This window comes from Scyliorhinus torazame, chromosome 6 (assembly GCF_047496885.1).
Source record: "Scyliorhinus torazame isolate Kashiwa2021f chromosome 6, sScyTor2.1, whole genome shotgun sequence".
NCBI lineage: Eukaryota > Metazoa > Chordata > Chondrichthyes > Carcharhiniformes > Scyliorhinidae > Scyliorhinus > Scyliorhinus torazame.
This window is the reverse complement of record NC_092712.1, coordinates 311,335,117-311,358,512: the sequence shown is the minus strand read 5'-3', so window position 1 is coordinate 311,358,512 and position 23,396 is coordinate 311,335,117. Positions and strand designations below refer to the sequence as shown.

The 23,396-nt window shown below is 47.3% G+C and overlaps 1 protein-coding gene across 5 annotated transcripts in view; it reads right to left on the bottom strand.

Moving 5' to 3' along the window:
- Nucleotides 1–7,037: 7,037 nt before the first annotated feature.
- The window catches only part of ulk4 (unc-51 like kinase 4), a 633,709-nt gene continuing 617,350 nt past the window's right edge, over nt 7,038–23,396 (bottom strand). For all 5 annotated transcript variants that reach the window (XM_072510060.1, XM_072510064.1, XM_072510062.1 and 2 more), the window contains 2 exons: nt 23,083–23,171; nt 7,038–7,580 (listed from right to left, as the gene is read on the bottom strand). In XM_072510060.1, the coding sequence (XP_072366161.1) occupies nt 7,517–7,580; nt 23,083–23,171 (153 nt within the window). In that variant the 3' untranslated portion in view covers nt 7,038–7,516. The remainder of the gene's footprint in view (nt 7,581–23,082; nt 23,172–23,396) is intronic.

Here is a 23,396-nt window from a genome sequence, read left to right as displayed (position 1 = left end):
AAGAGTCAGGGAGGGCAAATAACTAGATTGCTCTAAGAGATAGCACAGTACCAATGGGCCGAATGGCCACCTCTGTTGGCCATTTTTTGGGTTTATGCCAAAGGATCAACTTTGAGCCAAGTGAATGTGCTAGCTGCTCCCACACTATGTCAGCTCTCTCCTATTGATCAATATTCTTGCTCCTGCACAGATAAGGGCAGCACGGTAGCATAGTGGTTAGCACAATTGCTTCACAGCTCCAGGGTCCCAGGTTCGATTCCCAACTTGGGTCACTGTCTGTGTGGAGTCCGCACGTTCTCCCCGTGTCTGCGTGGGTTTCCTCCGGGTGTTCCGGTTTCCTCCCACAGTCCAAAGATGTGCAGGTTAGGTGGATTGGCCATGCTAAATTGTCCTTAGTGTCCAAAATTGCCCTTAGTGTTGGGTGGGGTTACTGGGTTATGGGGATAGGGTGGGGGTGTGGACCTTGGGTAGGGTGCTCTTTCCAAGAGCCGGTGCAGACCCGATGGGCTGAATGGCCTCCTTCGGCAATGTAAATTCTATGATTTATGAATGTGCATCCAGTTTTTTATTGATTATTTCATAAGATGTGGGTATAGCTGGCTGGACCAGCATTTATTTCCCATCCCTAATTGCCCTCACGAAGGTGGGGGTGAGTTGCCTTCTTGAACCGCTGCAGTCCATGTGTTGTATGTACATTCACCGTGCTGTTAGGGAGGGTGTTCCAGGATTACGACTCAGCACAGTGAAGGGGAACTTGCAGGTATTGGCATTCCCATCCATCTGCTGTCTTTGTCCTTCAAGGTGGCAGAGGTGCTGCTGAAGATGCTGCAGTGCATCTTGTAGGTGGAACACACCACTGCCAATGTGTGCCGATAGTGGAGGGAGTGAATATTTGTGGATGGGGTCCCAGCCAAGTGGGCTGCTTTGTTCTGGATGGTGTCGAGCTCCTCTAGTGTTGTTGGAGCTGCACTCATCCAGGCAATAGTTGACATCCCAACTATTCTTTTTAACAGAATCCGATTAAACATTTCCAGTTCTGATCCGCAGCCATTATTCGGATGGGATTCAGAGTTCCCATTTATGTCTCAATTCTCTGTTGAAGCACATGTATATAACTCCAGTACTTGATCTCCAATACTTCTGCCACATTAGTACAAAAGCACTTTTCGGAATTTCCTGAATGACTCATTTGGCCCCCCCCCCATAAGTAAATTAAATTGATCTCCTGGGCGGGATTCTCCGTCCCGCCCGCTCCGTTTTCCAGCAAGGCAACAGTGGGATTCTCCGTCCCGCCCGCTCCGTTTTCCAGCAAGGCAACAGTGGGATTCTCCGTCCCGCCCGCTCCGTTTTCCAGCAAGGCAACAGTGGGATTCTCCGTCCCGCCCGCTCCGTTTTCCAGCAAGGCAACAGTGGGATTCTCCGTCCCGCCCGCTCCGTTTTCCAGCAAGGCAACAGTGGGATTCTCCGTCCCGCCCGCTCCGTTTTCCAGCAGGGCAACAGTGGGATTCTCTGTTCCTCCTGCCGGCCCATGGGGTTGCCCATAGTGGCCACCCCACGCTGTCGGGAAACCCGCGGACGTGGGTGCGCTGCTGGTGCCGACGGAGAATCCAGCAGCTGTAATTTAAATGTATTGGATAGTTACTAATGCTCCCAGCTGTCCCACGTTCCCTGGTCCCAGTGGAAGTGCACATTGTGGCATTCTTGATTCCAATTAGTTTAAATACTTCACAAAGGCACTGTCAGTCTTCTAGCTCCCAGCCTGCTCTGATGAATTTCGCCCACTGAAAAATTGACCCTCCTCAGAAAATATCCTCTAGTTTTCTCCAAACACAAGCTTCCTTTCTGGTACCTCGAGTCAATTCATGAAACCAATGATCATGCACTGATCGTATTATTCCCGAGCAATTGTCCTATTAAGAGGATTTCTTATTCATTTGTACCAATGTGGCAAGAATTACAATTCCCCTAATTTCTCTTTGTCAAACTATGTCCTCAATCCGAACCCTCGAATGTTGCTGACTAGTCTTGAAGAATGGATAACAAATTCCTAATTCCCAAAATGGACGTGGGGAAATCCCTGCTGCCCGTGCTGTTCCACGCGGTTGTCTTCTCTCAGGATAACAGCGTTCATGCACCCACATCTGCCCCTTCATTGTTGCCTTTTGTGTTGCCTGATGCCAGCCAGCGCAGGCCGCTGTTGCAGTCTGAAGCTGGGACTAGCTGCTTGAGGTTCCCCTCTCAGATTTGATAGAGGTGTTCACAATCATGGGGATCACAATCACAATCCCACTCCTAAAAGAATTGAGAATGAGAGGGTGTGGATTTAAGGAGATTTGCAAAAGAAACAAATGAGATGTAAGAAAAATCTTTTTCACACAGCGAGCGGTTGGGGTCTGGAAGTGTGGTGGTGGCAGGTTGAATGGAGACATTCAAGAGGGCATGAGATGGTTATTTGAATTGTGCATGGGGTATGGGGAAAAGGCAGGAAAATGGCACTCATTTATAATGCTCATTTGGAGAGCTGATGCAGACGCAATGGGCTCTTTCTGTGCTGTAACAATTCTGTGATTCTGCGATCTCTTGAAGCGACCTGGAAGAAAGCAGATGTGTAAAAGTTAAGGGCTCGTCACTTTGACACTCACAGGCAATGTGGTCTTTGCCCTGCTTTGAGGTTGCAGGCATGGCTGCACCCGTTGGGAGGTTTCAGTCGCAAACTCAGCAGTGAAGCAATGACATCGTGAACATTGTCCCTCGCAGAAATTGAGACAAGGGAATTGCTCCCTCAGGGCCCTTGGCATATATGGTCCTCTGCTGAAGTCCTTCTCCTCCTCCCCCTAGTAGCGTGCCCATCTCTGTGTGGCCTCTCTTCATCTCTTCCAGTGATGCTGACCTCCAAGAGGAGTATCTACTGGGTCATACATGTCAGGAAGCAATTTGTTTCAGCACAAGCTTTTAAATCACAGAGGAATTACTTAAGCACCAGCCGGACGAGTCCCTGTAGACGATAGAAACGTTAGGCAAGGATAGAAAAGCTCCAAAAATGCATATGATTGCACCATGCAGTCAGAAGAAATAATCCAACTAACGTGTAGATAATTATTTCCTTTTCAGTAGCAATGTTGGTGGAAGGGGTGTGTCACCTTCATTTTGTTTGATATTGTGTTCACCTGTGCACGGTTAATGTTTTGCACATTGGCTGATTTCGTAATCTGCCTGCTCAGCATGCTATGCACTTGCTCACTTCATTACCAAGATGTCTTCTCGGACAAGCCACAGAGCATCCAGAATTTGGGCCCCACAAAGCCCAATATCTCCTCCATGCACTGAAGGCCAACATTTATCTTCCCATATCTTTTAAAACACCTTCTCCAATCGTGCTCCCAAGGACAGCAGTCTTTATTCCAGTGGAATATAAATAACTGCCTCCAGGTTAGCACACACACACACACAAATAATGAATGAGCTGCTGGTCTAAAGTTTCACAGTGGCAACAGTGGTTGCAGAAATACAGCCCAAAGTTTTGTGGGAAGATTAAAGTCAGAGTTTGTTTTTACAGTCCAACAATGTTGTTTTCACACTGTTGTCCTGTACTGACCTTCCCCAGAGATATGGGAAGTTCCTTGACCAGAAAAAAAAAAAATCGCCATCATGACTTAAAGTTTACACATTTAACTGTTCTGCTTTCGCCACTATTGCTGTGGAATATATCCCCATTTCAAATTGAGAGGACTTGATATCATTAGAAGCACACTTTGGGCTGCTTCAAGACCAGAATCTGTAATAAAAGGAATATAAACAATGCCGTTAAAATTTATATCGTTGTTTATATAAAGCATAATAAAGTCAACTGTAACTTGTGAGGAAAATGGGAATTCTTTTTCGCAATATCGCTATAATAAGCTTGTGTGTGTGAGTGTGGGTGTGATTGGTGTAGTTAAACTGGAGATAGTTAGACTGCAAAAGTCAAAACATCAATTTAGGATGTGTGAAGGCAAGTGGTTGGAATGGTAACGCACAGAGGACCAGGGAAGTAGAATCACTAGGAATTTACATTAGGCAGATAAGAGAAGTGATATTAGATACAAAAAGTGGTATTAAAGTTGACTGTTGGATTTCAATGGAAACATATACAATTTGGAGATTGTGAATCTGTGAGGCAAAATAGTAAGATTAATTTAGAAATATAGTAGCCATTATGTAATAAAAAAGGGATTGATTCTGGGAAGAGCAACTTGTAAAGAATTGTTGAAACTAATAGGGTGAAAGATCAAAGGGAAAAACAAATGTAAGGAGAGACTGAAGACTTGTGTACCTGGAGTGCGGTGACTAAGGGATTTTCACAGTAACTTCATTGCAGTGTTAATGTAAGCCTACTTGTGACAATAATAAAGATTATTATTATGGTGTGGCTGTAAGATTTTGAAAATGACTGTGTGTACTGAAGGCAGACCTGTGAATATCACTTTTGCCGCCATCATCCGAGAGGATAGTCTGTATGGGAATTCTCCCAGAGCATCAGGGCACTGCGGTAATATTACTAAAAGTTTATAGATTAGAAAATCTATCAGGATGGAGTTTATTTCATCCAGTATATTTCAGGAAATGTTAATGATGTAAACATGTTCTTGCGTTTTTAAATGTTATTTTCTTTTTTAAATAAATGGTTGAATTTAATATTTCAAATCGTCTGGGATTTGCTTATCTTGACTTCAGATAACTCCACATAATACACAAATTGCAAACCATTCTGGCAGCTTGTTCCAGGTTTCCCTTTGGTATTTTGGCAGCCTGGAGCGTGCCATATCAAAATGCAGTCTGTTTTGTGTACTGAACCACAAGCAATACCGACAATAATAATACCTTCAACAAGTCAAACCTTCCAAGTGTCGTTCATAAGGGCATTCTGTCAGGAAAGCAAGGAATGCAAAAGATATGTTTATTTTGGTAATAGATCTCATGTACTGGAAAACAGGCTGGTGGGGATGTGATTGGGGTGCAACTAGATTAAGAGACTGCAAGGGTCTAAACATCAGTAAGAAGGGAGTTTGATATGTGAATGAACACAGTGAACCAAGATAAACTTATTTTATATTTTTTATTTTCCTTTTTTTTAAACTTAAGAGTACCCAATTCATTTTTTCCCAATTAAGGGGCAATTTAGTGTGGCCAATCCACCTCTCGTGCACATCTTTGCATTGTGGGGGCGAAACTCACGCAAGCACGGGGAGAATGTGCAAACTCCAGACGGACAATGACCCAGAGCCGGGATCGAACCTGGGACCTCGGCCCCGTGAGGCAGCAGTGCTAACCACTGCGCCACTGTGCTGACCACTATCAAGAGAAACTTAAATAAGAATTTATGCAAGGCATTAATCTAAGTTGTTTAGAAATCAGTTGTTTTAGTTCAAAGGGGAACATATCCAAGTTGCAAAAAGGTAAGTAAGTGAGGCAAAGATAGGATAAGTTTACTTTTTGAAACATAATTCTCCGCCGGCGTGATTCCCCGTTTTGCCGGCGCCCGGGGTTTCCCGACGGCGTGGGGCTGCCCCACAATGGGAAACCCCATTGACCGGCCGGCATAACGGAGAATCCCACCGGCGGGTCGGGGCAGAAATGTGGCGGGGCGGGACGGAGAATCCCGCCCAGGAACTGTGAAGTAAAAGGAGTTTGATCAGCTCTAGGGAAAAGGAACTTCTGAGAGCCTGGACGAAACAATAGAGAGGTCAAAGGGAAGGAACACATTGAAGAGAAGACAAGCCCGTGTGAGGTGGTAGCTGTTTAGATATCCCAGAAAACAATGTGAACGCTGGTATTATCTCCAGGCAGATAATGTGGTGGCTGAAATGTAGTTAAAAAGGAGACAGTGTGGACAAGGTCAGACCTGGAGAACCAGTGTGTTGTCACCCTCAGGAAACACCCCAAAAGCAACATGGCATTGTGTGGTAAAGTTATAGGAATTCTATAGATTTAAAAAATCTTTGTGGATTGTTGCTTCTGGAAAAGGGAAAGTTAGCTTTGAGCGCAGTTTAAGCAAACATCTTTTTGGAACTGTGTTTAAAGTACTGTTAACTGTCTGAAGCTATTCTTGGATTTAAGTGTAATTTAAATTTTTTTAAAATGCATGTTCAATTTAATATAGAACCATCAATTGGGGGCAGCACGGCGGCACAGTGGTTAGCACTGGTGCCTCACAGAGCCGAGGTCCCAGGTTCGATCCCGGTCCTGGGCCACTGTCCGTGTGGAGTTTGCACATTTTCCCCACGTTCGCCCCTTAATTGGCAAAAATGAATTTGGTATTATAAGTTCATTAAAAAAAAGAACCATCAATTGGTCAGAGAAGTTATTTCCTGAATTCAGAAAAGCTCCTCATAATATACAAATTGCAGAATTGTTTTGGCAGCTGTTTCAAGTTTAGATTTGGGAAGGTTGGCATTTACCATCAGCCCTGCCTTAACAATTCTCAAACAAAATTTGTCACAAAGCCACATAAAAAGATCTTAGGAGAAATGATCAAAAGCGTGGCAAAGTGGTAGTTTAAGGGGAGCACCTTAGAGGAGGAGAGAGAGATAGAGAGATTGGGAGGTTTAATTTTATAGCTTAGGGCCCAGGCAATCGAAGGCATTGCTGCCAATGTTGGAGTGATGAAAATTGGGGCTGCACGAGAGATCAGAATTGGAGGAGCGCAGAGATAGAATCATATCATAGAATCTCTACAGTGCAGGAAGCAGCCATTCGGCCCATCGTGTCTGTGCCGACCCTTGGAATGAGTACCCTACCTAGGACCAGACCAGACCCCATCCCCTAACCCAATAGCCCCACCTAACCCTTTGGACACTAAGGGGCAATTTAGCATGGCCAATCCACCTATTGAGTTTGCACATTCTCCCCGAGTTTGTGTGGGTCTCACCCCCATAACATAAAGATGTGCAGGGTAGGTGGATTGGCCACGCTAAATTGCCCTTCAATTAGAAAAAAAACACGGCAACATTTTATAATCATTCAAAGTAAAGCAGTACAAAAATAAAGCTACTTAATAATTATTTCAAAATAATAATTTATTTATTACTCTGGTCTGTTCACAGAAGTACAGCGAAGAGGAATGTTTTTCTAAACATTCAGAGCGTGAGGATCCATCCCCAACTGTACAGAAAGTAATTCACAAGTCCAAAATGTCACAAGTTATAGGAAAAATACACCGGAGTGGAAATTTCTTCAAAATACAGGTTTATAGCATCAGGGATCTATTGAAGAATATATAGAAAACACAGCTCTTTGTCATTATTTGTACCAAAACTTCATGTCATGTTAAAGGAGGTCAAACAATTCTTTTTACCTAGTTGTAAAGCAATGACTTTTTAAAAATTACTTTTGCTGTTGCTCCTTTCTTCCCCATGTTGCAGCACTTTGTTGAAGGTATTGCTTTTGCATCAAATTCTTGTGCTCCAAGAAAACCGGCCAAAGTGGCCAAAAGCCACAAAGTGACAGGGCATAGTTGGGAGCCGTGGTGGCTTCCTGTTCATTGCTCAATGAGTTTCAGGATTTCAGAGGCCAAAGATGCAATGGCAATATCAGCATGGGAGCTGGAAGGTAAAGGCAAAATACTGTAAATAACCAGAAAAGATTCCATCGCCCACCCCATAACAGAATTCAATCAGATCTGAGAAAAATTAAGAGATCGGGTTGCAAGCAGTGAGGCTGTGAAGTAATATTGACAGGTTAAGTGAGTGGGCAAGAACATGGCAGCTGGAAGTTTCCTCCGAGCGCTCCGGTTTCCTCCCACAAGTCCCGAAACTTGTGCTTGTTTGGTGAATTGGACATTCTGAATTCTCCCTTAGTGTACCCGAACAGGCGCCGGATTGTGGCGACTAGGGGCTTTTCACGGTAACTTCATTGCAGCGTTAATGTAAGCCTACTTGTGAGACTAATAAAGTTTATTAAAGAGGGGCGGCATGTGACACAGTGGTTAACACTGCTGCCTCACAGCGCTGAGGACACGGGTTCGATCCCGGCTCTGGGTCACTGTCCGTGTGGAGTTTGCACATTCTCCCCGTGTCTGCGTGGGTTTCACCCCCACAACCCAAAGATGTGCAGGCTAGGTGAATTGGTCATGCTAAATTGGCCCTTAATTAGAAAACAAATAATTTGGTATTCTAAATTTATTTTTAAAAAGTTTATTAAGATAATGTGGAGAATGTATGCATTTTATAAGGAGAAATAGAAAAGCTGAACATTTTTAAATGCTGAAAATTTGTTCAGGGCAGCATGGTGGGACAGTGGTTAGCACTGCTGCCTCACGGCGCCCAGGTCCCAAGTTCGATCCCGGCTTTGGGTCACTGTCCATGTGGAGTTTGCACATTCTCCCTGTATTTGCGAGGGTTTCGCCCCCACAACCCAAAGATGTGCAGGGTAGGTGGATTGGCCACGCTAAATTGCCCCTTAATTGGAAAAAATGAATTAGGTACTCTAAATTTATTTTTTAAAATTGGAAAATGTTTGTATTTAGGGGGCATGGATGCTCTTGTATACAAATCACAAAGGTAAAAGCAATTAGGAAAGCGAATAAAACATTAGCCTTTACAAAGCGATGGAAATACAAGAATGAAGAAGTCTTACTGCAATTGCATAGGCATTTGGTGAAACCACATCTGGAATACTGTGTACTGTTTTAGTCTCTTTAATCTAAGATGGAGATACTTGCCTTGTTGTGAGTGCAATGAAGGATCACTCTACTGATTCCTGGGATTAATGGATTGTCCAACAAGTAAAGAATGAGTAGACTGGGCATACATTCTCTGGGATTTAGAACAAGGAGAGATAATCTCATTGAAACCTTTAGGATTCCTCCTGGGTTTGACAGGGTAGCTGCTGTGGGGTTTTCCCTGGTGGGGGAGGAGAGAAAACGGGTCTCAGTCTCAGAAAAAGAGGGTGACCATTTGGGATTGAGAGGAAGAGGAATTTCTCCACCCAGAGTGTTGCAAAGTTTGGAATTTTCTATCCCCGATAGCTGCGGAGGATCAGTGTTCAGTATGTATCAATAGATTTTTGGATATAAAGGGAATTAAAGGATAGGGGGAGAGTGTGGGAAGGTGGAGTTGAGGTAGATAACCAGCCACTATCGTATTGAATGACTATCCCTCGTGTTCTTATGAGTTTGTAAGAATAAGTCTTGCATGTCTGGCCTTGAACTGCCGCTTCCAAAGCTCGTCTCCTGAAGCTGCTGGCTCCCACCATGGTTCACATCATGAATGCTGGAAGCCATCACATGCCCTGTCCATGTGGCATTGTGCATTTGTGAGCCTAGAGTCTGAATACTGATTGGCTATTCATCTGTGAGGGAATTACAGCCACTGTCAATCCCCTCCTTGCCTGATGGCAACATACAGGTACTTGCTGGTAAGAGTTGCTGTACAACCATCATGAGTATGAACCTTCTCTCTGTTACCCTCTAACAAGTTCAGGGGCCTCTCTGACCACTTGCGCTGCCACTATTGGCACTTTGGCGACTAAGCTTACTCAGTCCTGTGGATCTTCGTGGTGCTTTGGGAGCGAGATTTATGTCCCATTAAAAGTAGAGTGAAATTAATGCTTATTTTCAAACAAATCCTTTCTTTTATTTTTTAATTTTATAAATTTAGAGTATCCAATTCATTTTTTCCAATGAAGGGGCAGTTTAGCGTGGCCAATCCACCTACCCTGCACATCTTTGGGTTGTGGGGGCGAAACCCACGCAAACACGGGGAGAATGTGCAAACTCCACACTGACAGTGACCCAGAGCCGGGATCGAACCTGGGACCTCGGCGCCGTGAGGCAACAGGGATAACCCACTGCGCCACCGTGCTGCCCAACAAATCCTTTCTTATGTCTGATTTATTCCATTCACAAGAAAGAGAATCATACAAACCCACTTATATTCTATAAGGGGCACAATTCTCGCAAAATATTTCTAAGTGTGGTCTCCCGGCGGGAAATGTGGTGCCATTCCTGCCGAGGCGGTGCGATCCAGATCGCAATCCACCCACTGGTAAATATTATTTTGGAGAGGGGCGAGTTGTACACCACTCTGAGAGGGACGGGGGCGTAAACGTGCAGCAAGCCCATTTTCACAGAGATTGGGATGCCATTTTCCAAGAGTGCACGATCTCAAAATGACAGTGAAGCCTCCCCTCCACCACCCCACCTGAACACCAGTGCCGGCATCGGGACGTCGGTGTCCCCGCCCCCCGACCATTCTCACCGATATTCAACCCTCTCGCCCTCTCCTCCCAAAGTTTCACTGGCATGAGGGCATCGAGGCCCTCCCAATGGGTCTCCCTTCAGGCACCCCCTCCCCAATCGCCGGCATCAGTGGCTCCTCCCGCAGGTGAGCGACACCCCACTATGGGGTCGGCAAATGACCCCCCCCTTTCATGCCTCCCTTTCTGTTGCCCTACCCCCTTTCAGGTCACACCCACTTTCAGGCCCGGTCCCTTGGCAATGCCAACCTGGCACCGCATACTGGCACCCTGGAATTGCCAGCCTGGCAGTGCCAGGGCACAGTGCCAGGTTGACACTGTCAGGGTGCCGAGGCAGGTTCCCGGCTTTTCTGGGGCTACTGTGTGCTCAGAGAACTCCCCCTCCCTCCCTTGTGGTCATCACATCTGGTCTCCGGTAGTGGAGACCAGCAGCGATACCCGCCGGCTTCATATTCTGCCTGTGGGTGGGTGAATCGCGGGAGCTGGCTTCAAAAGTCCTGGCATAATTAAATATGCTAATCTGGTTCATGCTCAATGAGGGAGTGAACCAGATTACATCAGCTGCAACGGACTGGGAGCATCGCACACTGATTGGCACCCGGCACAAATCCCGTTTCGGGGCTCTCCCGCAATTCTCCTGACAGCGGGATTTGCGCCAGGTGCAACCCGGCCGGAGATTCGCCCTCAAGATCCTAGAAGTAAATCAACTGGGCAATTGCATTACTTCCCACTGTGCTTTCTCCATCTTTATATGGAGCTGCTTTGCTTTCAGGAAGTCTATCCCATTTAGCACGGTGGTAGTGCCACACAACACGATGGATCCTCAATGTGAAGACAGGACTGTGTCTCCACAAGGACTGTGTGGTGGTCACTTCTACCGATACTGTCGTGGACAGATGCATCTGCAGCAGGCAGATTGGTGAGGACGAGGTCAAGTATGTTTTTCCCTCTTGTTGGTTCCCTCACCACCTGCTGCAGTCCCAGTCTAGCAGCTATGGCCTTTAGGACCCGGCCAACTCGGTTCAAACATGGACAAAAGAGCTGAATGCCAGAGGTGAGGTGAGAGTGACTGCCCTTAACATCAAGGCAGCATTTGACCGAGTATGGCATCAAGGAGCCCGAGCAAAACTGGAGTCATTGGGAATCGGGAGGAAAATTCTCTGCTGGTTGGAGTCATACCCGGCACAAAGGAGGATGGTTGTGGTGACTGGAGAGCAAACATCTCAGCCCCAGGACATCACTGCAGGAGTTCCTCAGAGGAGTGTTCTAGGCCCAACGACCTTCAGCTGCTCCATCAATGACCTCCCTTCCATCATAAGGTCAGAAGTGGAGATGTTTGCGGATGACTGCACAATGTTCAGCACCATTCGCGAATCCTCAGATAATGAAGCAGTCCCTGTCCAAATGCAGCAAGACCTGGACAATATCCAGGCTTGGGCTGACAAGTGACATGTTACATTCACCCACACAAGTGCCAAGAAATGACCATCTCCTACAAGGGGATGTAACCACCGCCCCTTGACATTAAATGGCATTACCATCGCTGAATCCCCCACAATCAACATCCTGGGGGTACCATTGATCAGAAACTGAACTGGACTAGCCATATGAATACTGTGGCTACCAGTGCAGATCAAAGGCTAAGAGAATGCTACAGCGAGTAACTCACCTCCTGATCCCCCAAAGTCTGTTCACCATCTACAAGGCACAAGTCAGGAATGTAATCGAATACTCTCCACTTGCCTGGATGAGTGCAGCTCCAACAACACTCAAGAAGCTCAACATCATCCAGGACAAAGCAGCCCGCTTGATTGCTCCCCCTTCTACAAACATTCAAACCCTCCACCACCGATGCACAGTGGCAGCCGTGTGTACCATCTCCAAGATGCACTGCAGTAACTCACCAAGGTTCCTTTGACAACACTTTCCAAACCCACGACCGCGACCATCTAGAAGGACAAGAGCAGCAGGTACCTGGGAACCCCACCACCTGGAGGTTCCCCTCCAAGTCACTCACCACCCTGACTTGGAAATATATCACCGTTCCTTCACTGTCACTGGGGAAAACCCTGGAATTCCCTCCCTAACAGCACAGTGTGTACACCTATACCTCAAACACTGCAGCGGTTAAAGGAGGCAACCTACCACCCCCTTCTGAAAGGCAACTGGGGAGGGCAATAAATGCTGGCCTAACCAGCGACACCCATATCTCGTAAATATATATATTATTTAATTCTCACACCAGCCCCCTGTTTTTACTGAGACTTTGTACCAATCTACATTTTTGCAAGAGGGCAAAGCCAGCATGTTGTACACAATACCATGTTGTACACAATACCATGTTGTACACAATACCATGCCTGTAGAAGGAAAAGGAACCTTTAAAGGGCCCTGGTAGATCTGGGCAGCACGGCAGCACAGTGGTTAGCACTGTTGCTTCACAGCTCCAGGGTCCCAGGTTCGATTCCCAGCTTGGGTCACTGTCTGTGCGGAGTCTGCACGTTCTCCCCGTGTCTGCATGGGTTTCCTCCGGGTGCTCCGGTTTCTTCCCGAAAGATATGCTTGTTAGGTGAATTGGACATTCTGAATTCTCCCTCTGTGTACCCGAACAGGCGCCGGAATGTGGCGACTAGGGGATTTTCACAGTAACTTCATTGCAGTGTTAATGTAAACCTACTTGTGACAATAAGGATTATTATTAAAGCATCTCGGCTGTCATCTGAGACATTGCTCTCATGTTCCAGCAATGAGGCAACATGGTAAGCTATGCAACTATGGTGACCGAACAGTCACTACAAAACATACTGCATATCTCAGCATACACATTCCTTATTTATTGTCACCATGATGAAAATGAAGAATTGGTAAAATATGTTCAGTGCCGCAGATGGAGACAATGATTCTTTTGTGGAGTTGGACTAAAGAAGCTGAGGAGTATTTGCCATTGGATGAGATAGAGTTGAAGACAACAATGAATGAACGTTAAGAGAAGGGAGAAAAACGCCTGCCCAAGTTTCCTCAGCAATATCTGGATCTCCTGGTGGGCTGAGGCCAGGATTGGGTACAATTGTTAAATGACTGGCAACACTGGTTGAAGGTATCAGAGAGGCAACAATACCTGTGGAGCTTGCTCTGCCTATCAATAGGACCGCGGCAGGTCTGATTGCGGCCTTGACTCCCTTATCAGTCAAAGGTCTGACCAACTCAGCATTGAATATATTTGGTGACCCAACCTCCATTGCTCGCTGGAGAGGGAGGGGGGGGGGGGAGAATTCCAAACACTAACGACCCTCCCGAGAGAAGAACTTTCTCCTCATCTAGAACTTGATTTAAGGGGGAAAAAACCAGAGTCTTGTTTTGGGCACGTTTAGCGGGGTGCCAGCAGCGCCAAAAACGACCCCGCTATCAAATGAGACTTTTTTTTTCTGGCCTCAGTGAGGAAGGCCTCGCCGACAGTGTTAGGCCACCCTGGGCAAGTGTGCGATCATTTTCCAGTCCCACGTGCCCCGGAGCTGCAACACAAGTGAATTAACCGAGAATTCGTATAAAAATACCCAACATCATTGGCCCTTGGCTGTCCAATAATTACAGTCACTAGGTTTGTGAGTTTAAACACAATCACTGTTTATTTATACCAAGAGCTATCATGAAATATGCAGTAAATGCAAGTGGATAACAACAAACTAATACCTACTATCTCCTTTAACTGCCCCACCCTCACACACACAAGCAGACAAACACAGAGGGGGAAGAAAAGGGGAGAAAAGATAATAAGAATAAAGGTCAAAAGATAAGAGTCTTTGCTTCAGATGGTGGTTCTTTAGCAACTAGTCTTCACAGTCAGCTTGCAGATTGAAGTCCTTCGTTTGCAGCTTGTAATTATCTTCTCTGCAGTTTAAAAATGTATTCCTCACAGCTTTTCCTGGGGGAGCGCTTTGCTTCACCTCAAACTTTGCTTTAAGTTTGTGGTTTATTTCCAGGCCTCAGCCTTTACTGGAGGCAGAGTTGGTAGGTGCACAGTAGCCTTTTCTGCAGAGAGTATTGGTTGGTTACGGCTTCCGCTGGCACAGCCTGTAATGGTTCTCCTGTACGTAGACTCATCCATGCTCCCTGCCAGTTCAGAAACTCAGCCTTTTTTGGAGAGAAACAGAGTAGAGAGGCCTGCAGACCTTCCTCAGGACAGCCAGGAGTCAAAGTGAAAGTAAACTCAGCCTTTGATGCTCGGAAAAACATTCCAGTGGGGTCAGATCCAATCACTACCTGTTACTGGGTAGAGCACAGCGTTTTGGGCACTTCCAGGGTGCCCCGGTGGCAGTGCCAAGGTGCTAGGCTAGCAGTGCCAAGGTGCCTGGGTGACAGCGTGAGTTCTAGGGTACCATCTTGTTCAGAGCCCAACGGCTTCCGATGGCCTGGGAGACTCCCCCAGTTGCCATTCCGCCTGGTCCATGTTTGTGTAGACCAGTGCTAAATGGCTCCATGGGCAGGTTTCCCAGGCATGGGTGTTCGATCCCAGGCTATGGAAGACTCCGGCGCAGGCGTATTTAAGTGAGCCTAACTGCTCACTTAGATAAGCAAATCTGGATCCCACCCAGCAGTCAGGCTGAGATCCAGAATGCGACGTCTCACGAGATCTCGTTAAGATATCGTGAGACATCCAGAATGTCACAAATCTCGCGAGGGGCCACAACTGCATTGTGATACCAGGGCGTGGACTCCAATGCCATTCTATCATTCTGAGAAAAATATACATTGCTATATTTTCTGTGAGCTTGGCGGCACGGTGGTGCAATGGATCGCACTGCTAACAGCGCTGAGGACCGGGTTCGATCCCGGCTCTGGGTCACTGTCCGTGTGGAGTTTGCACATTCTCCCCGTGTCTTCGTGAGTCTCACCCCCACAACCCAAAGAGGTGCAGGTTAGGTGGATTTGTCACGTTAAATTGCCCTTTAATTGGAAAAAAAATAATTGGGTACTCTTTGAGCTAATTGAACAACCTAGCTAAAAATACATTGCGCTACAGGAATTTCAAGCATCTATAATTCCACAAACTTGAACTCATCCAAAACCCTGCTGCCCATATACTATCTTATACAAGTCCTGTAGACCAGTGTTTTTCAAACTTTTTTTCTAAGGAGCAACTTTTACCAACTTGCTGACCTTCTGTAGATGTCTGTATACCACAGCGCTCCGTATACACAGGATCTGCTCAGACGAGGAGGAGCGTAACAGACATCTACAGACGTTGAAAGATGCCCTCGTACGAACAGGATATGGCACTCGACTCATCGAGCGACAGTTCCAACGCGCCACAGCGAAAAACCGCACCGACCTCCTCAGAAGACAAACATGGAACACAACCGACAGAATACCCTTCGTCGTCCAGTACTTCCCCGGAGCGGAGAAACTACGTCATCTTCTTCACAGCCTTCAACACGTCATTGATGACGATGAACATCTTGCCAAGGTCATCCCCACACCCCCACTACTTGCCTTCAAACAACCGCGCAACCTCAAACAAACCATTGTTTGCAGCAAACTACCCAGTCTTCAGAACAGTGACCACGACACCACACAACCCTGTCATGGCAATCTCTGCAAGACGTGCCAGATCATCGACATGGATACCACTATTACACGTGAGAACACCACCCACCAGGTACGCGGTACATACTCGTGCGACTCGGCCAACGTTGTCTACCTCATACGCTGCAGGAAAGGATGTCCCGAAGCGTGGTACATTGGCGAGACCATGCAGACGCTGCGACAACGAATGAACGGACATCGCGCAACAATCACCAGGCAGGAATATTCCCTTCCAGTCGGGGAACACTTCAGCAGTCAAGGGCATTCAGCCTCTGATCTCCGGGTAAGCGTTCTCCAAGGCGGCCTTCAGGACCCGCGACAACGCAGAATCGCCGAGCAGAAACTTATAGCCAAGTTCCGCACACATGAGTGCGGCCTCAACCGGGACCTGGGATTCATGTTGCATTACATTCATCCCCCACCATCTGGCCTGCGAAATCCTACCAACTGTCCTGGCTTGATACAATTCACACCTCTTTAACCTGGGGTTACCCCATCTCTGGATCTGTAAAGATTTAATCACCTGCTAATGCTCGCATTCCTAGCATTGTTTGGCATCTTTGAATTTGTCTATATATGTGTTTCTGGAACAGACCTCTTCATTCACCTGAGGAAGGAGCAGCGCTCCGAAAGCTAGTGACATCGAAACAAACCTGTTGGACTTTAACCTGGTGTTGTCAGACTTCGTACTGTTATTACAAAATGACCCAGCTTCAACTCTTCACAGCCGTGTTGCTTGCTTGGGGGCAGCTACAAGATGGAGGAATCTCTCCTTTGTGATTTCACGCACAAAGCTCGGATGTACAGGGAACGTGACGTCAGTGTACGTGCCGGACACATGACATGCTCTCTGCCACTACTTCTGGTGGGAAGACTACAGTGTTCACATTTAAAGGCCGGTTGCAGCCGGCATTCTCAACTTAAAAGCTGGTTGCAACCGGCATTCTTAAAAGCTGGTCACAGTTCTTGGGTGCTTCTCCCGCAATCAGGAACGCCGTGAATGACCGCTCCACGACCCTCCTGACACCCGCCTGCAGCCCACCCACGGGTCACAACCCTGTTGAAAAACCCTGCTGTAAACCCATCATCAATGTATTCATTGACCTATATTGGCTCCCAATCCAGGGACACTTCAGTTCAATTTGAAGATTCTTAATCTTTGTTCTCCACGACCTCACACCTCTCTATCTCTTCTACTTCCTCTTCTGCTTTAGTTGTGTGGGTTTCACAGACTAATATCCGTATTCCACCAACAGCGATAGCCCAACCGGGCGTGACCTGAGGAGCTGGCAGGCCAGATCATTTTAAAAATTAGTTCATGGATGTCATGGGTTGCACCAGCATTTATTGTCCATCTGTAATTGCTTTTGAGAAGGTGGTGGTGAGCTGCCTCCTTGAACCCGCTGCAGTGCATGTGGTGTAGGTACACCCACAGTGCTGTTAGGGAGGGTGCTCCAGGATTTTGACCCAGCGACAGTGAAGGAATGCTGATATAGTTTCAAGCCAGGATGGTGAGAGGCTTGGAGGGGAGTTTGCAGGCGGCGGTGCTCCCATGTCTCTGCTGCCTTTGTCCTTCCAGATGGTAGGAGTTGTGGGTTTGGAAGGTGCTGCCTAAGGAGCCTTGGTGAGCTGCTGCAGTGAATCGTGTAGATGGTAATCATGGCTGCCATTATGTGTCAGTGGTGGAGGGAGCGAATGTTTGTGGAAGGGGTGCCAATCAAGCGGGCTGCTGTCTCATGGATGGTGTCCAGCTTCTTGATCGTTGTTGGAGCTACCCTCAGCCTCTTCCAACCCTAAAATGCCCTGAGACTCCTGCACATCTCCAATTCTGGGCTGTTGGGGATCTATGACATTAATCGGTCCCCCATTGGGCGGCTATGCTTTCAGCTGCCCAGGCCCTAATCTCTGGAATTCTCTTCTTAAATCTCGGCAACTCTCACTTTTCTTCTTTTTTTAAAAAAAAAATGTTTTATTGACATTTTTTTCCCAAACAACAATTTTTCCCCTCTTACAAAGCAAACGCAACAATAACAATACAGAAATTTTTAACAATACACAAGTAACAAAACCCCTTTATCTTTGACCTAAACTAAACTAAACCCCCCCCTCCCCCCTGGGTTGCTGCTGCTGGTCATCTGTCTTCCCTCTAACGTTCCCCTAGGTAGTCGAGAAATGGCTGCCACCGCCTGGTGAACCCTTGAGCCGATCCTCTCAGGGCAAACTTTATCTGCTCCAGTTTAATGAACCCCGCCATATCATTTACCCAGGCCTCCAGTCCGGGGGGTTTCGCCTCCTTCCACATGAGTAGGATCCTGCGCCGGGCTACTAGGGACGCAAAGGCCACAACGTCGGCCTCTTTCGCCTCCTGCACTCCCGGCTCTTCCGCAACTCCAAATAGAGCTAACCCCCAGCCTGGTTTGACCCGGGCCTTCACCACCCGCGAAATCACTCCCGTCACTCCCTTCCAATACCCTTCCAGTGCCGGGCACGCCCAAAACATATGTGCGTGGTTTGCCGGGCTCCCGCCACACCTCCCACATTTGTCCTCCACTCCAAAGAACCTGCTCAATCTTGCTCCCGTTATGTGTGCTCTATGTAGCACCTTAAATTGAATCAGGCTAAGCCTGGCGCATGAGGAAGAGGAATTTACCCTGCTTAGGGCATCAGCCCACATACCCTCCTCTATCTCCTCCCCTAGTTCTTCTTCCCACTTTCCTTTTAGTTCGCCCACCGACTCCTCCCCCTCTTCCCTCATCTCTCGGTAAATCTCTGACACCTTGCCCTCTCCGACCCACACCCCTGAAAGCACCCTGTCCTGTATCCCCTGTGTCGGGAGCAAAGGAAATTCCCTCACCTGTTGTCTAGTAAACGCCCTCACCTGCATATATCTCAAGAAATTTCCCCGGGGCAGCTTATACTTTTCCTCCAATGCTCCCAAGCTCGCAAAAGTCCCATCTATAAATAAATCTCCCACCCTCCTATTTCCCAACTGGTACCAGCTCTGAAATCCTCCATCCATTCTTCCTGGGGCGAACCTACGGTTATTCCTGATTGGGGACCCCAACAGGGCTCCCCGCACCCCTCTCTGTCGCCTCCACTGTCCCCAGATATTCAATGTTGCCGCCACCACCGGGTTCGTGGTAAACTTTTTAGGTGAGATCGGTAGCGGCGCCGTCACCAGCGCCTCTAAACTCGTCCCTTTACAGGACTTTCTCTCCAGTCTTTTCCACGCCGCTCCCTCACCCTCCATCATCCATTTACGTATCATTGCCACATTGGCGGCCCAATAGTAATCGCCCAAGTTCGGTAGTGCCAATCCTCCTCTGTCCCTACTACGCTGAAGGAACCCCCTTCTTACTCTCGGAACTTTCCCTGCCCACACGAAGCTCGTGATGCTCCTGTCTATTTTATTAAAAAAGGTCTTGGTGATTAGTATAGGGAGACATTGAAATACAATTAAGAACCTCGGGAGGACCATCATCTTAATTGCTTGCACCCTGCCCGCCAGCGATAGAGGCTGCATGTCCCACCTCTTGAAGTCCTCCTCCATTTGTTCTACCAACCATGTCAGATTAAGTCTGTGCAAGGTTCCCCAGCTCCTAGCGATCTGAATCCCCAGGTATCGGAAGTTTCTTTCCACTTTCCTTAGAGGCAAGCCTTCTATCTCTCTACTCTGGTCCCCTGGATGTATCACAAATAATTCACTCTTCCCCATGTTTAGCCTATACCCCGAGAAATCCCCGAACCCCCTCAAAATTCGCATAACCTCTATCATCCCCCCCGCTGGGTCCGACACGTATAACAATAGGTCATCCGCGTATAACGAGACTCGGTGTTCTTCTCCCCCTCTAATCACCCCTCTCCATTTCCTGGAGTCTCTCAACGCCATGGCCAGAGGTTCAATTGCCAACGCGAACAACAATGGAGACAGCGGGCATCCCTGTTTTGTTCCCCTATATAGTCGGAAATACTCCGATCTATGTCGACCTGTAACTACGCTTGCCGTTGGAGCCCCATAAAGAAGTCTAACCCAGCTAATAAACCCGTTCCCAAGCCCAAACCTCCTTAACACTTCCCATAAATACTCCCACTCCACCCTATCAAATGCCTTCTCTGCGTCCATTGCCGCCACTATCTCTGCCTCCCCCTCCACTGGGGGCATCATTATCACCCCTAATAGTCGTCGCACGTTAACATTCAGTTGTCTCCCTTTTACGAACCCTGCCTGGTCTTCGTGCACCACCCCCGGGACACAGTCCTCTATCCTCGATGCCAGTACCTTTGCCAACAATTTGGCGTCCACGTTCAATAATGAAATGGGTCTATAGGACTCGCACTGCAACGGATCTTTATCCCTCTTCAAAATTAATGATATCGTCGCCTCCGACATCGTCGGGGGTAGAGTCCCCCCTTTCCTGGCCTCATTGAACGTCCTCACCATCAACGAGGCCAACAAGTCCACGTATTTTCTGTAATACTCCACCGGGAACCCGTCTGGTCCTGGGGCCTTCCCTGCTTGCATGCTTCCCAGTCCCTTAATAACCTCGTCCACCCCAATCGGTGCCCCCAGGCCTACCACCCCCCGCTCCTCCACTTTCGGGAACCTCAATTGGTCCAGGAACTGCCGCATCCCCTCCTCTCCCTCTGGGGGTTGAGACCTGTACAGTTCCTCATAGAAGGTCTTGAACACCTCATTTATCTTTCCTGCCCTTCGCACCGTGTCTCCCCTTTCGTCTCTAATTCCTCCTATCTCCCTCGCTGCTGCCCTCTTTCGCAATTGATGAGCCAACAGGCGACTAGCCTTTTCCCCATATTCATACCTCCTCCCCTGTGCCTTCCTCCACAGTACCTCCGCCTTTCTGGTGGTCAGAAGGTCAAATTCCGTCTGGAGTCGTCTCCTCTCCCTGTACAATTCCTCCTCCGGGGTCTCTGCAAATTCCCTATCCACCCTTAGAATCTCCCCGAGTAATCTTTCCCTTTCCTTGGCCTCTGTTTTCCTTTTGTGGGCCCCAATGGAGATCAGCTCTCCTCTGACCACCGCTTTTAGTGCTTCCCATACCACTCCCACAGGGACCTCGCCGTCGTCATTGACCTCCAGGTATCTCTCAATACACCCCCGCACTCTTGCACACACTCCCTCATCCGCCATCAGTCCCACATCTAATCGCCAGAGTGTTCTCTGCTCCCTTTCCTCTCCTAAGTCCAGGTCCACCCAATGTGGGGCATGATCCGAAACCGCTATGGCTGAGTACTCAGCTTCTTCCACCCTAGAGATCAACGACCTTCCACTTTTCTTCTTTAAGACGGCCCTCAAGACCTAACTCATTGGCCAAGCTTTTAATAATTTTTCCCAATGTCTCTTTACATAGCTTGGCGTCAGATTTCGGTAATGCTCATGTGAAGTGCTTTGGGACATTACGCCACAACGATGGTGCTATATAAATGCAGGTTGTTGTTGCTACTGCAGGAGTAAAAGAGCCAAACGTAGCCTGGGAAAATGGCTGGCTTGTGCGTGAACCCTCAGTTTTTTCATGGTCTGAAATGAACAAGCACCAAATGTAAAAGTCTCATTTGTGGCATAAAGGTGCGAGGGAAACAAGGTTCCATGTTGAATTCAACCTCAGCTTCTGAAATACGAATTTAGAGGCTTGATATGCTTATTTTCATTATTAATGGGCTTTACGACCTCTCTTCCTAGTTAGGTGCTATGTCTACCCTGGCACAGTATCCCCTGATTGAAAGGCTGTTCTTACTGCTGGTCTTGTAGGTCCATTGCTTTATTGTTTGGACCTTTAGGGAATGACCCTCAAATGACCTCAATTTATATGGTGACACGGTAGCACAGTGGTTAGCACTGTTGCTTCACAGCGCCAGGTTCCTTCCCAGCTTGGGTCACTGTCTGTGCGGAATCTGCACGTTCTCCCCTTGTCTGTGTGGGTTTCCTCCGGGCGCTCCGCTTTTTCCCACAAGTCCTGAAACACGTGTTCTTAGGTGAATTGGACATTCTGAATTCTCCCTCAGTGTACACGAACAGGTGCCGGAATGTGGCAATGATTTTCACAGTAACTTCATTGCAGTGTTAATGCAAGCTTACTTGTGACAATAATAAAGATTATTATACTGTATCCCTCTCCTTGTGGTATTTGCTCTTCCTGCTGAGGGGGTCTTTTGAAGGCTCTTTCTTGGGTTGGAGGGACATCCTGGTGCAACTGCGTTTTCTGTCGGGTCAGTCGCAGAACAGGTGGGCCTGCAGTTTACATGGAGCAAAATAAAACCATGGGGCAAGCAGACATAAAAAGCATGTGTTTGGTGGCAGAACAGGAAACACCTATTCCAACAGAAGACTGCAACGGCCACACTAATCTGCAAACCTTTTTAAAAGATTTCGATTAGCCAATTCAAATTTAGTCGTGTTTTTAAAAATAAATTTAGAGTACCCAATTCATTTTTTCCAATAAAGGAACAATTTAGCGTGGCCAATCCACCTATCCTGCACATCTTTGGGTTGTGAGGGCGAAACCCACGCAAACACGGGGAGAATGTGCAAACTCCACACAGACAGTGACCCAGAGCCGGGATCGAACCTGGGACCTCGGCGCCATGAGGCAGCAGTGCTAACCAGTACCTCACCGTGCTGCCCTATCTGCAAACCTGTTTTAACTCCAGAGATTGATACTTACACTGGCCGTTGACGGCAGGAGACCTACCCATTTGCCACTGGTGGCTCTCGGCAAGGTAAAAGTGCTGAGAAGTGTCTGTTAAACAATGGGCGAGGCTAACTTAGGCTAATTCTCTCCTGTCCTCCTTCTGTGAAGCCGTTCAACATTTGAAGTGAAATTGGGAATTCGTAGCGTTATGAATTTCTGTTTTGTTAAGCATATAAACATCATTATGCCAAAGGCGTATTTTGTGGGTTGAAAGTTATTTACATGCACTCCGGATACTTCAAAAAGCTTCCTTTTGGGGATGTAAAAGTTGAACTCAAAAGAAGCAGACAGTAAGCTAGTAACTGGCTGTAAATGAAAGCAACAACTTTCAGAATCTTTCATCATGAAACCCAACCCTGGCTTCCACCAACAATTGATCAAAGTCAGTCTCGAGGAAAAAGCTGGAGGCTTTCAGAGGTTGGTTCAAGTGCAGTCTTACTCCAGTTGCGAAGCACTGTAATGTGATAGGTTTGTGGTATGCATCTGGCACATGTATAAAAAAAAACCTTGGACGCTTATTCAAAGGCCTGGAAATTCCTTTAGGCCTGAGGGTTCTCACCTGGCAGCTTGGGCCAGCCTTTGTAGGGTTTCAATGAGTGTGCCTCCTTCACTCTTGAGGTTTTCTGCATGTTTCTTAGTCGAGCTTACCTGGCAAGGCAAATGGAAAACAATATTTGTCAGTATGTATGGTGAGAGTGGACATTGTTTTAATTGCTAATTTCAGATCCGTTCAAATGCATTTAAGCCCTAATATTGTTGGGATCCCACTCCGGGCCCTGGAATTGGAGCACCTTCCCGAATCATTTTAATATTTGGAAGAGGTGGGAAAGTGTAACAGAGTTCAATGTGCGATGGCTAAGTACACTATGCTCC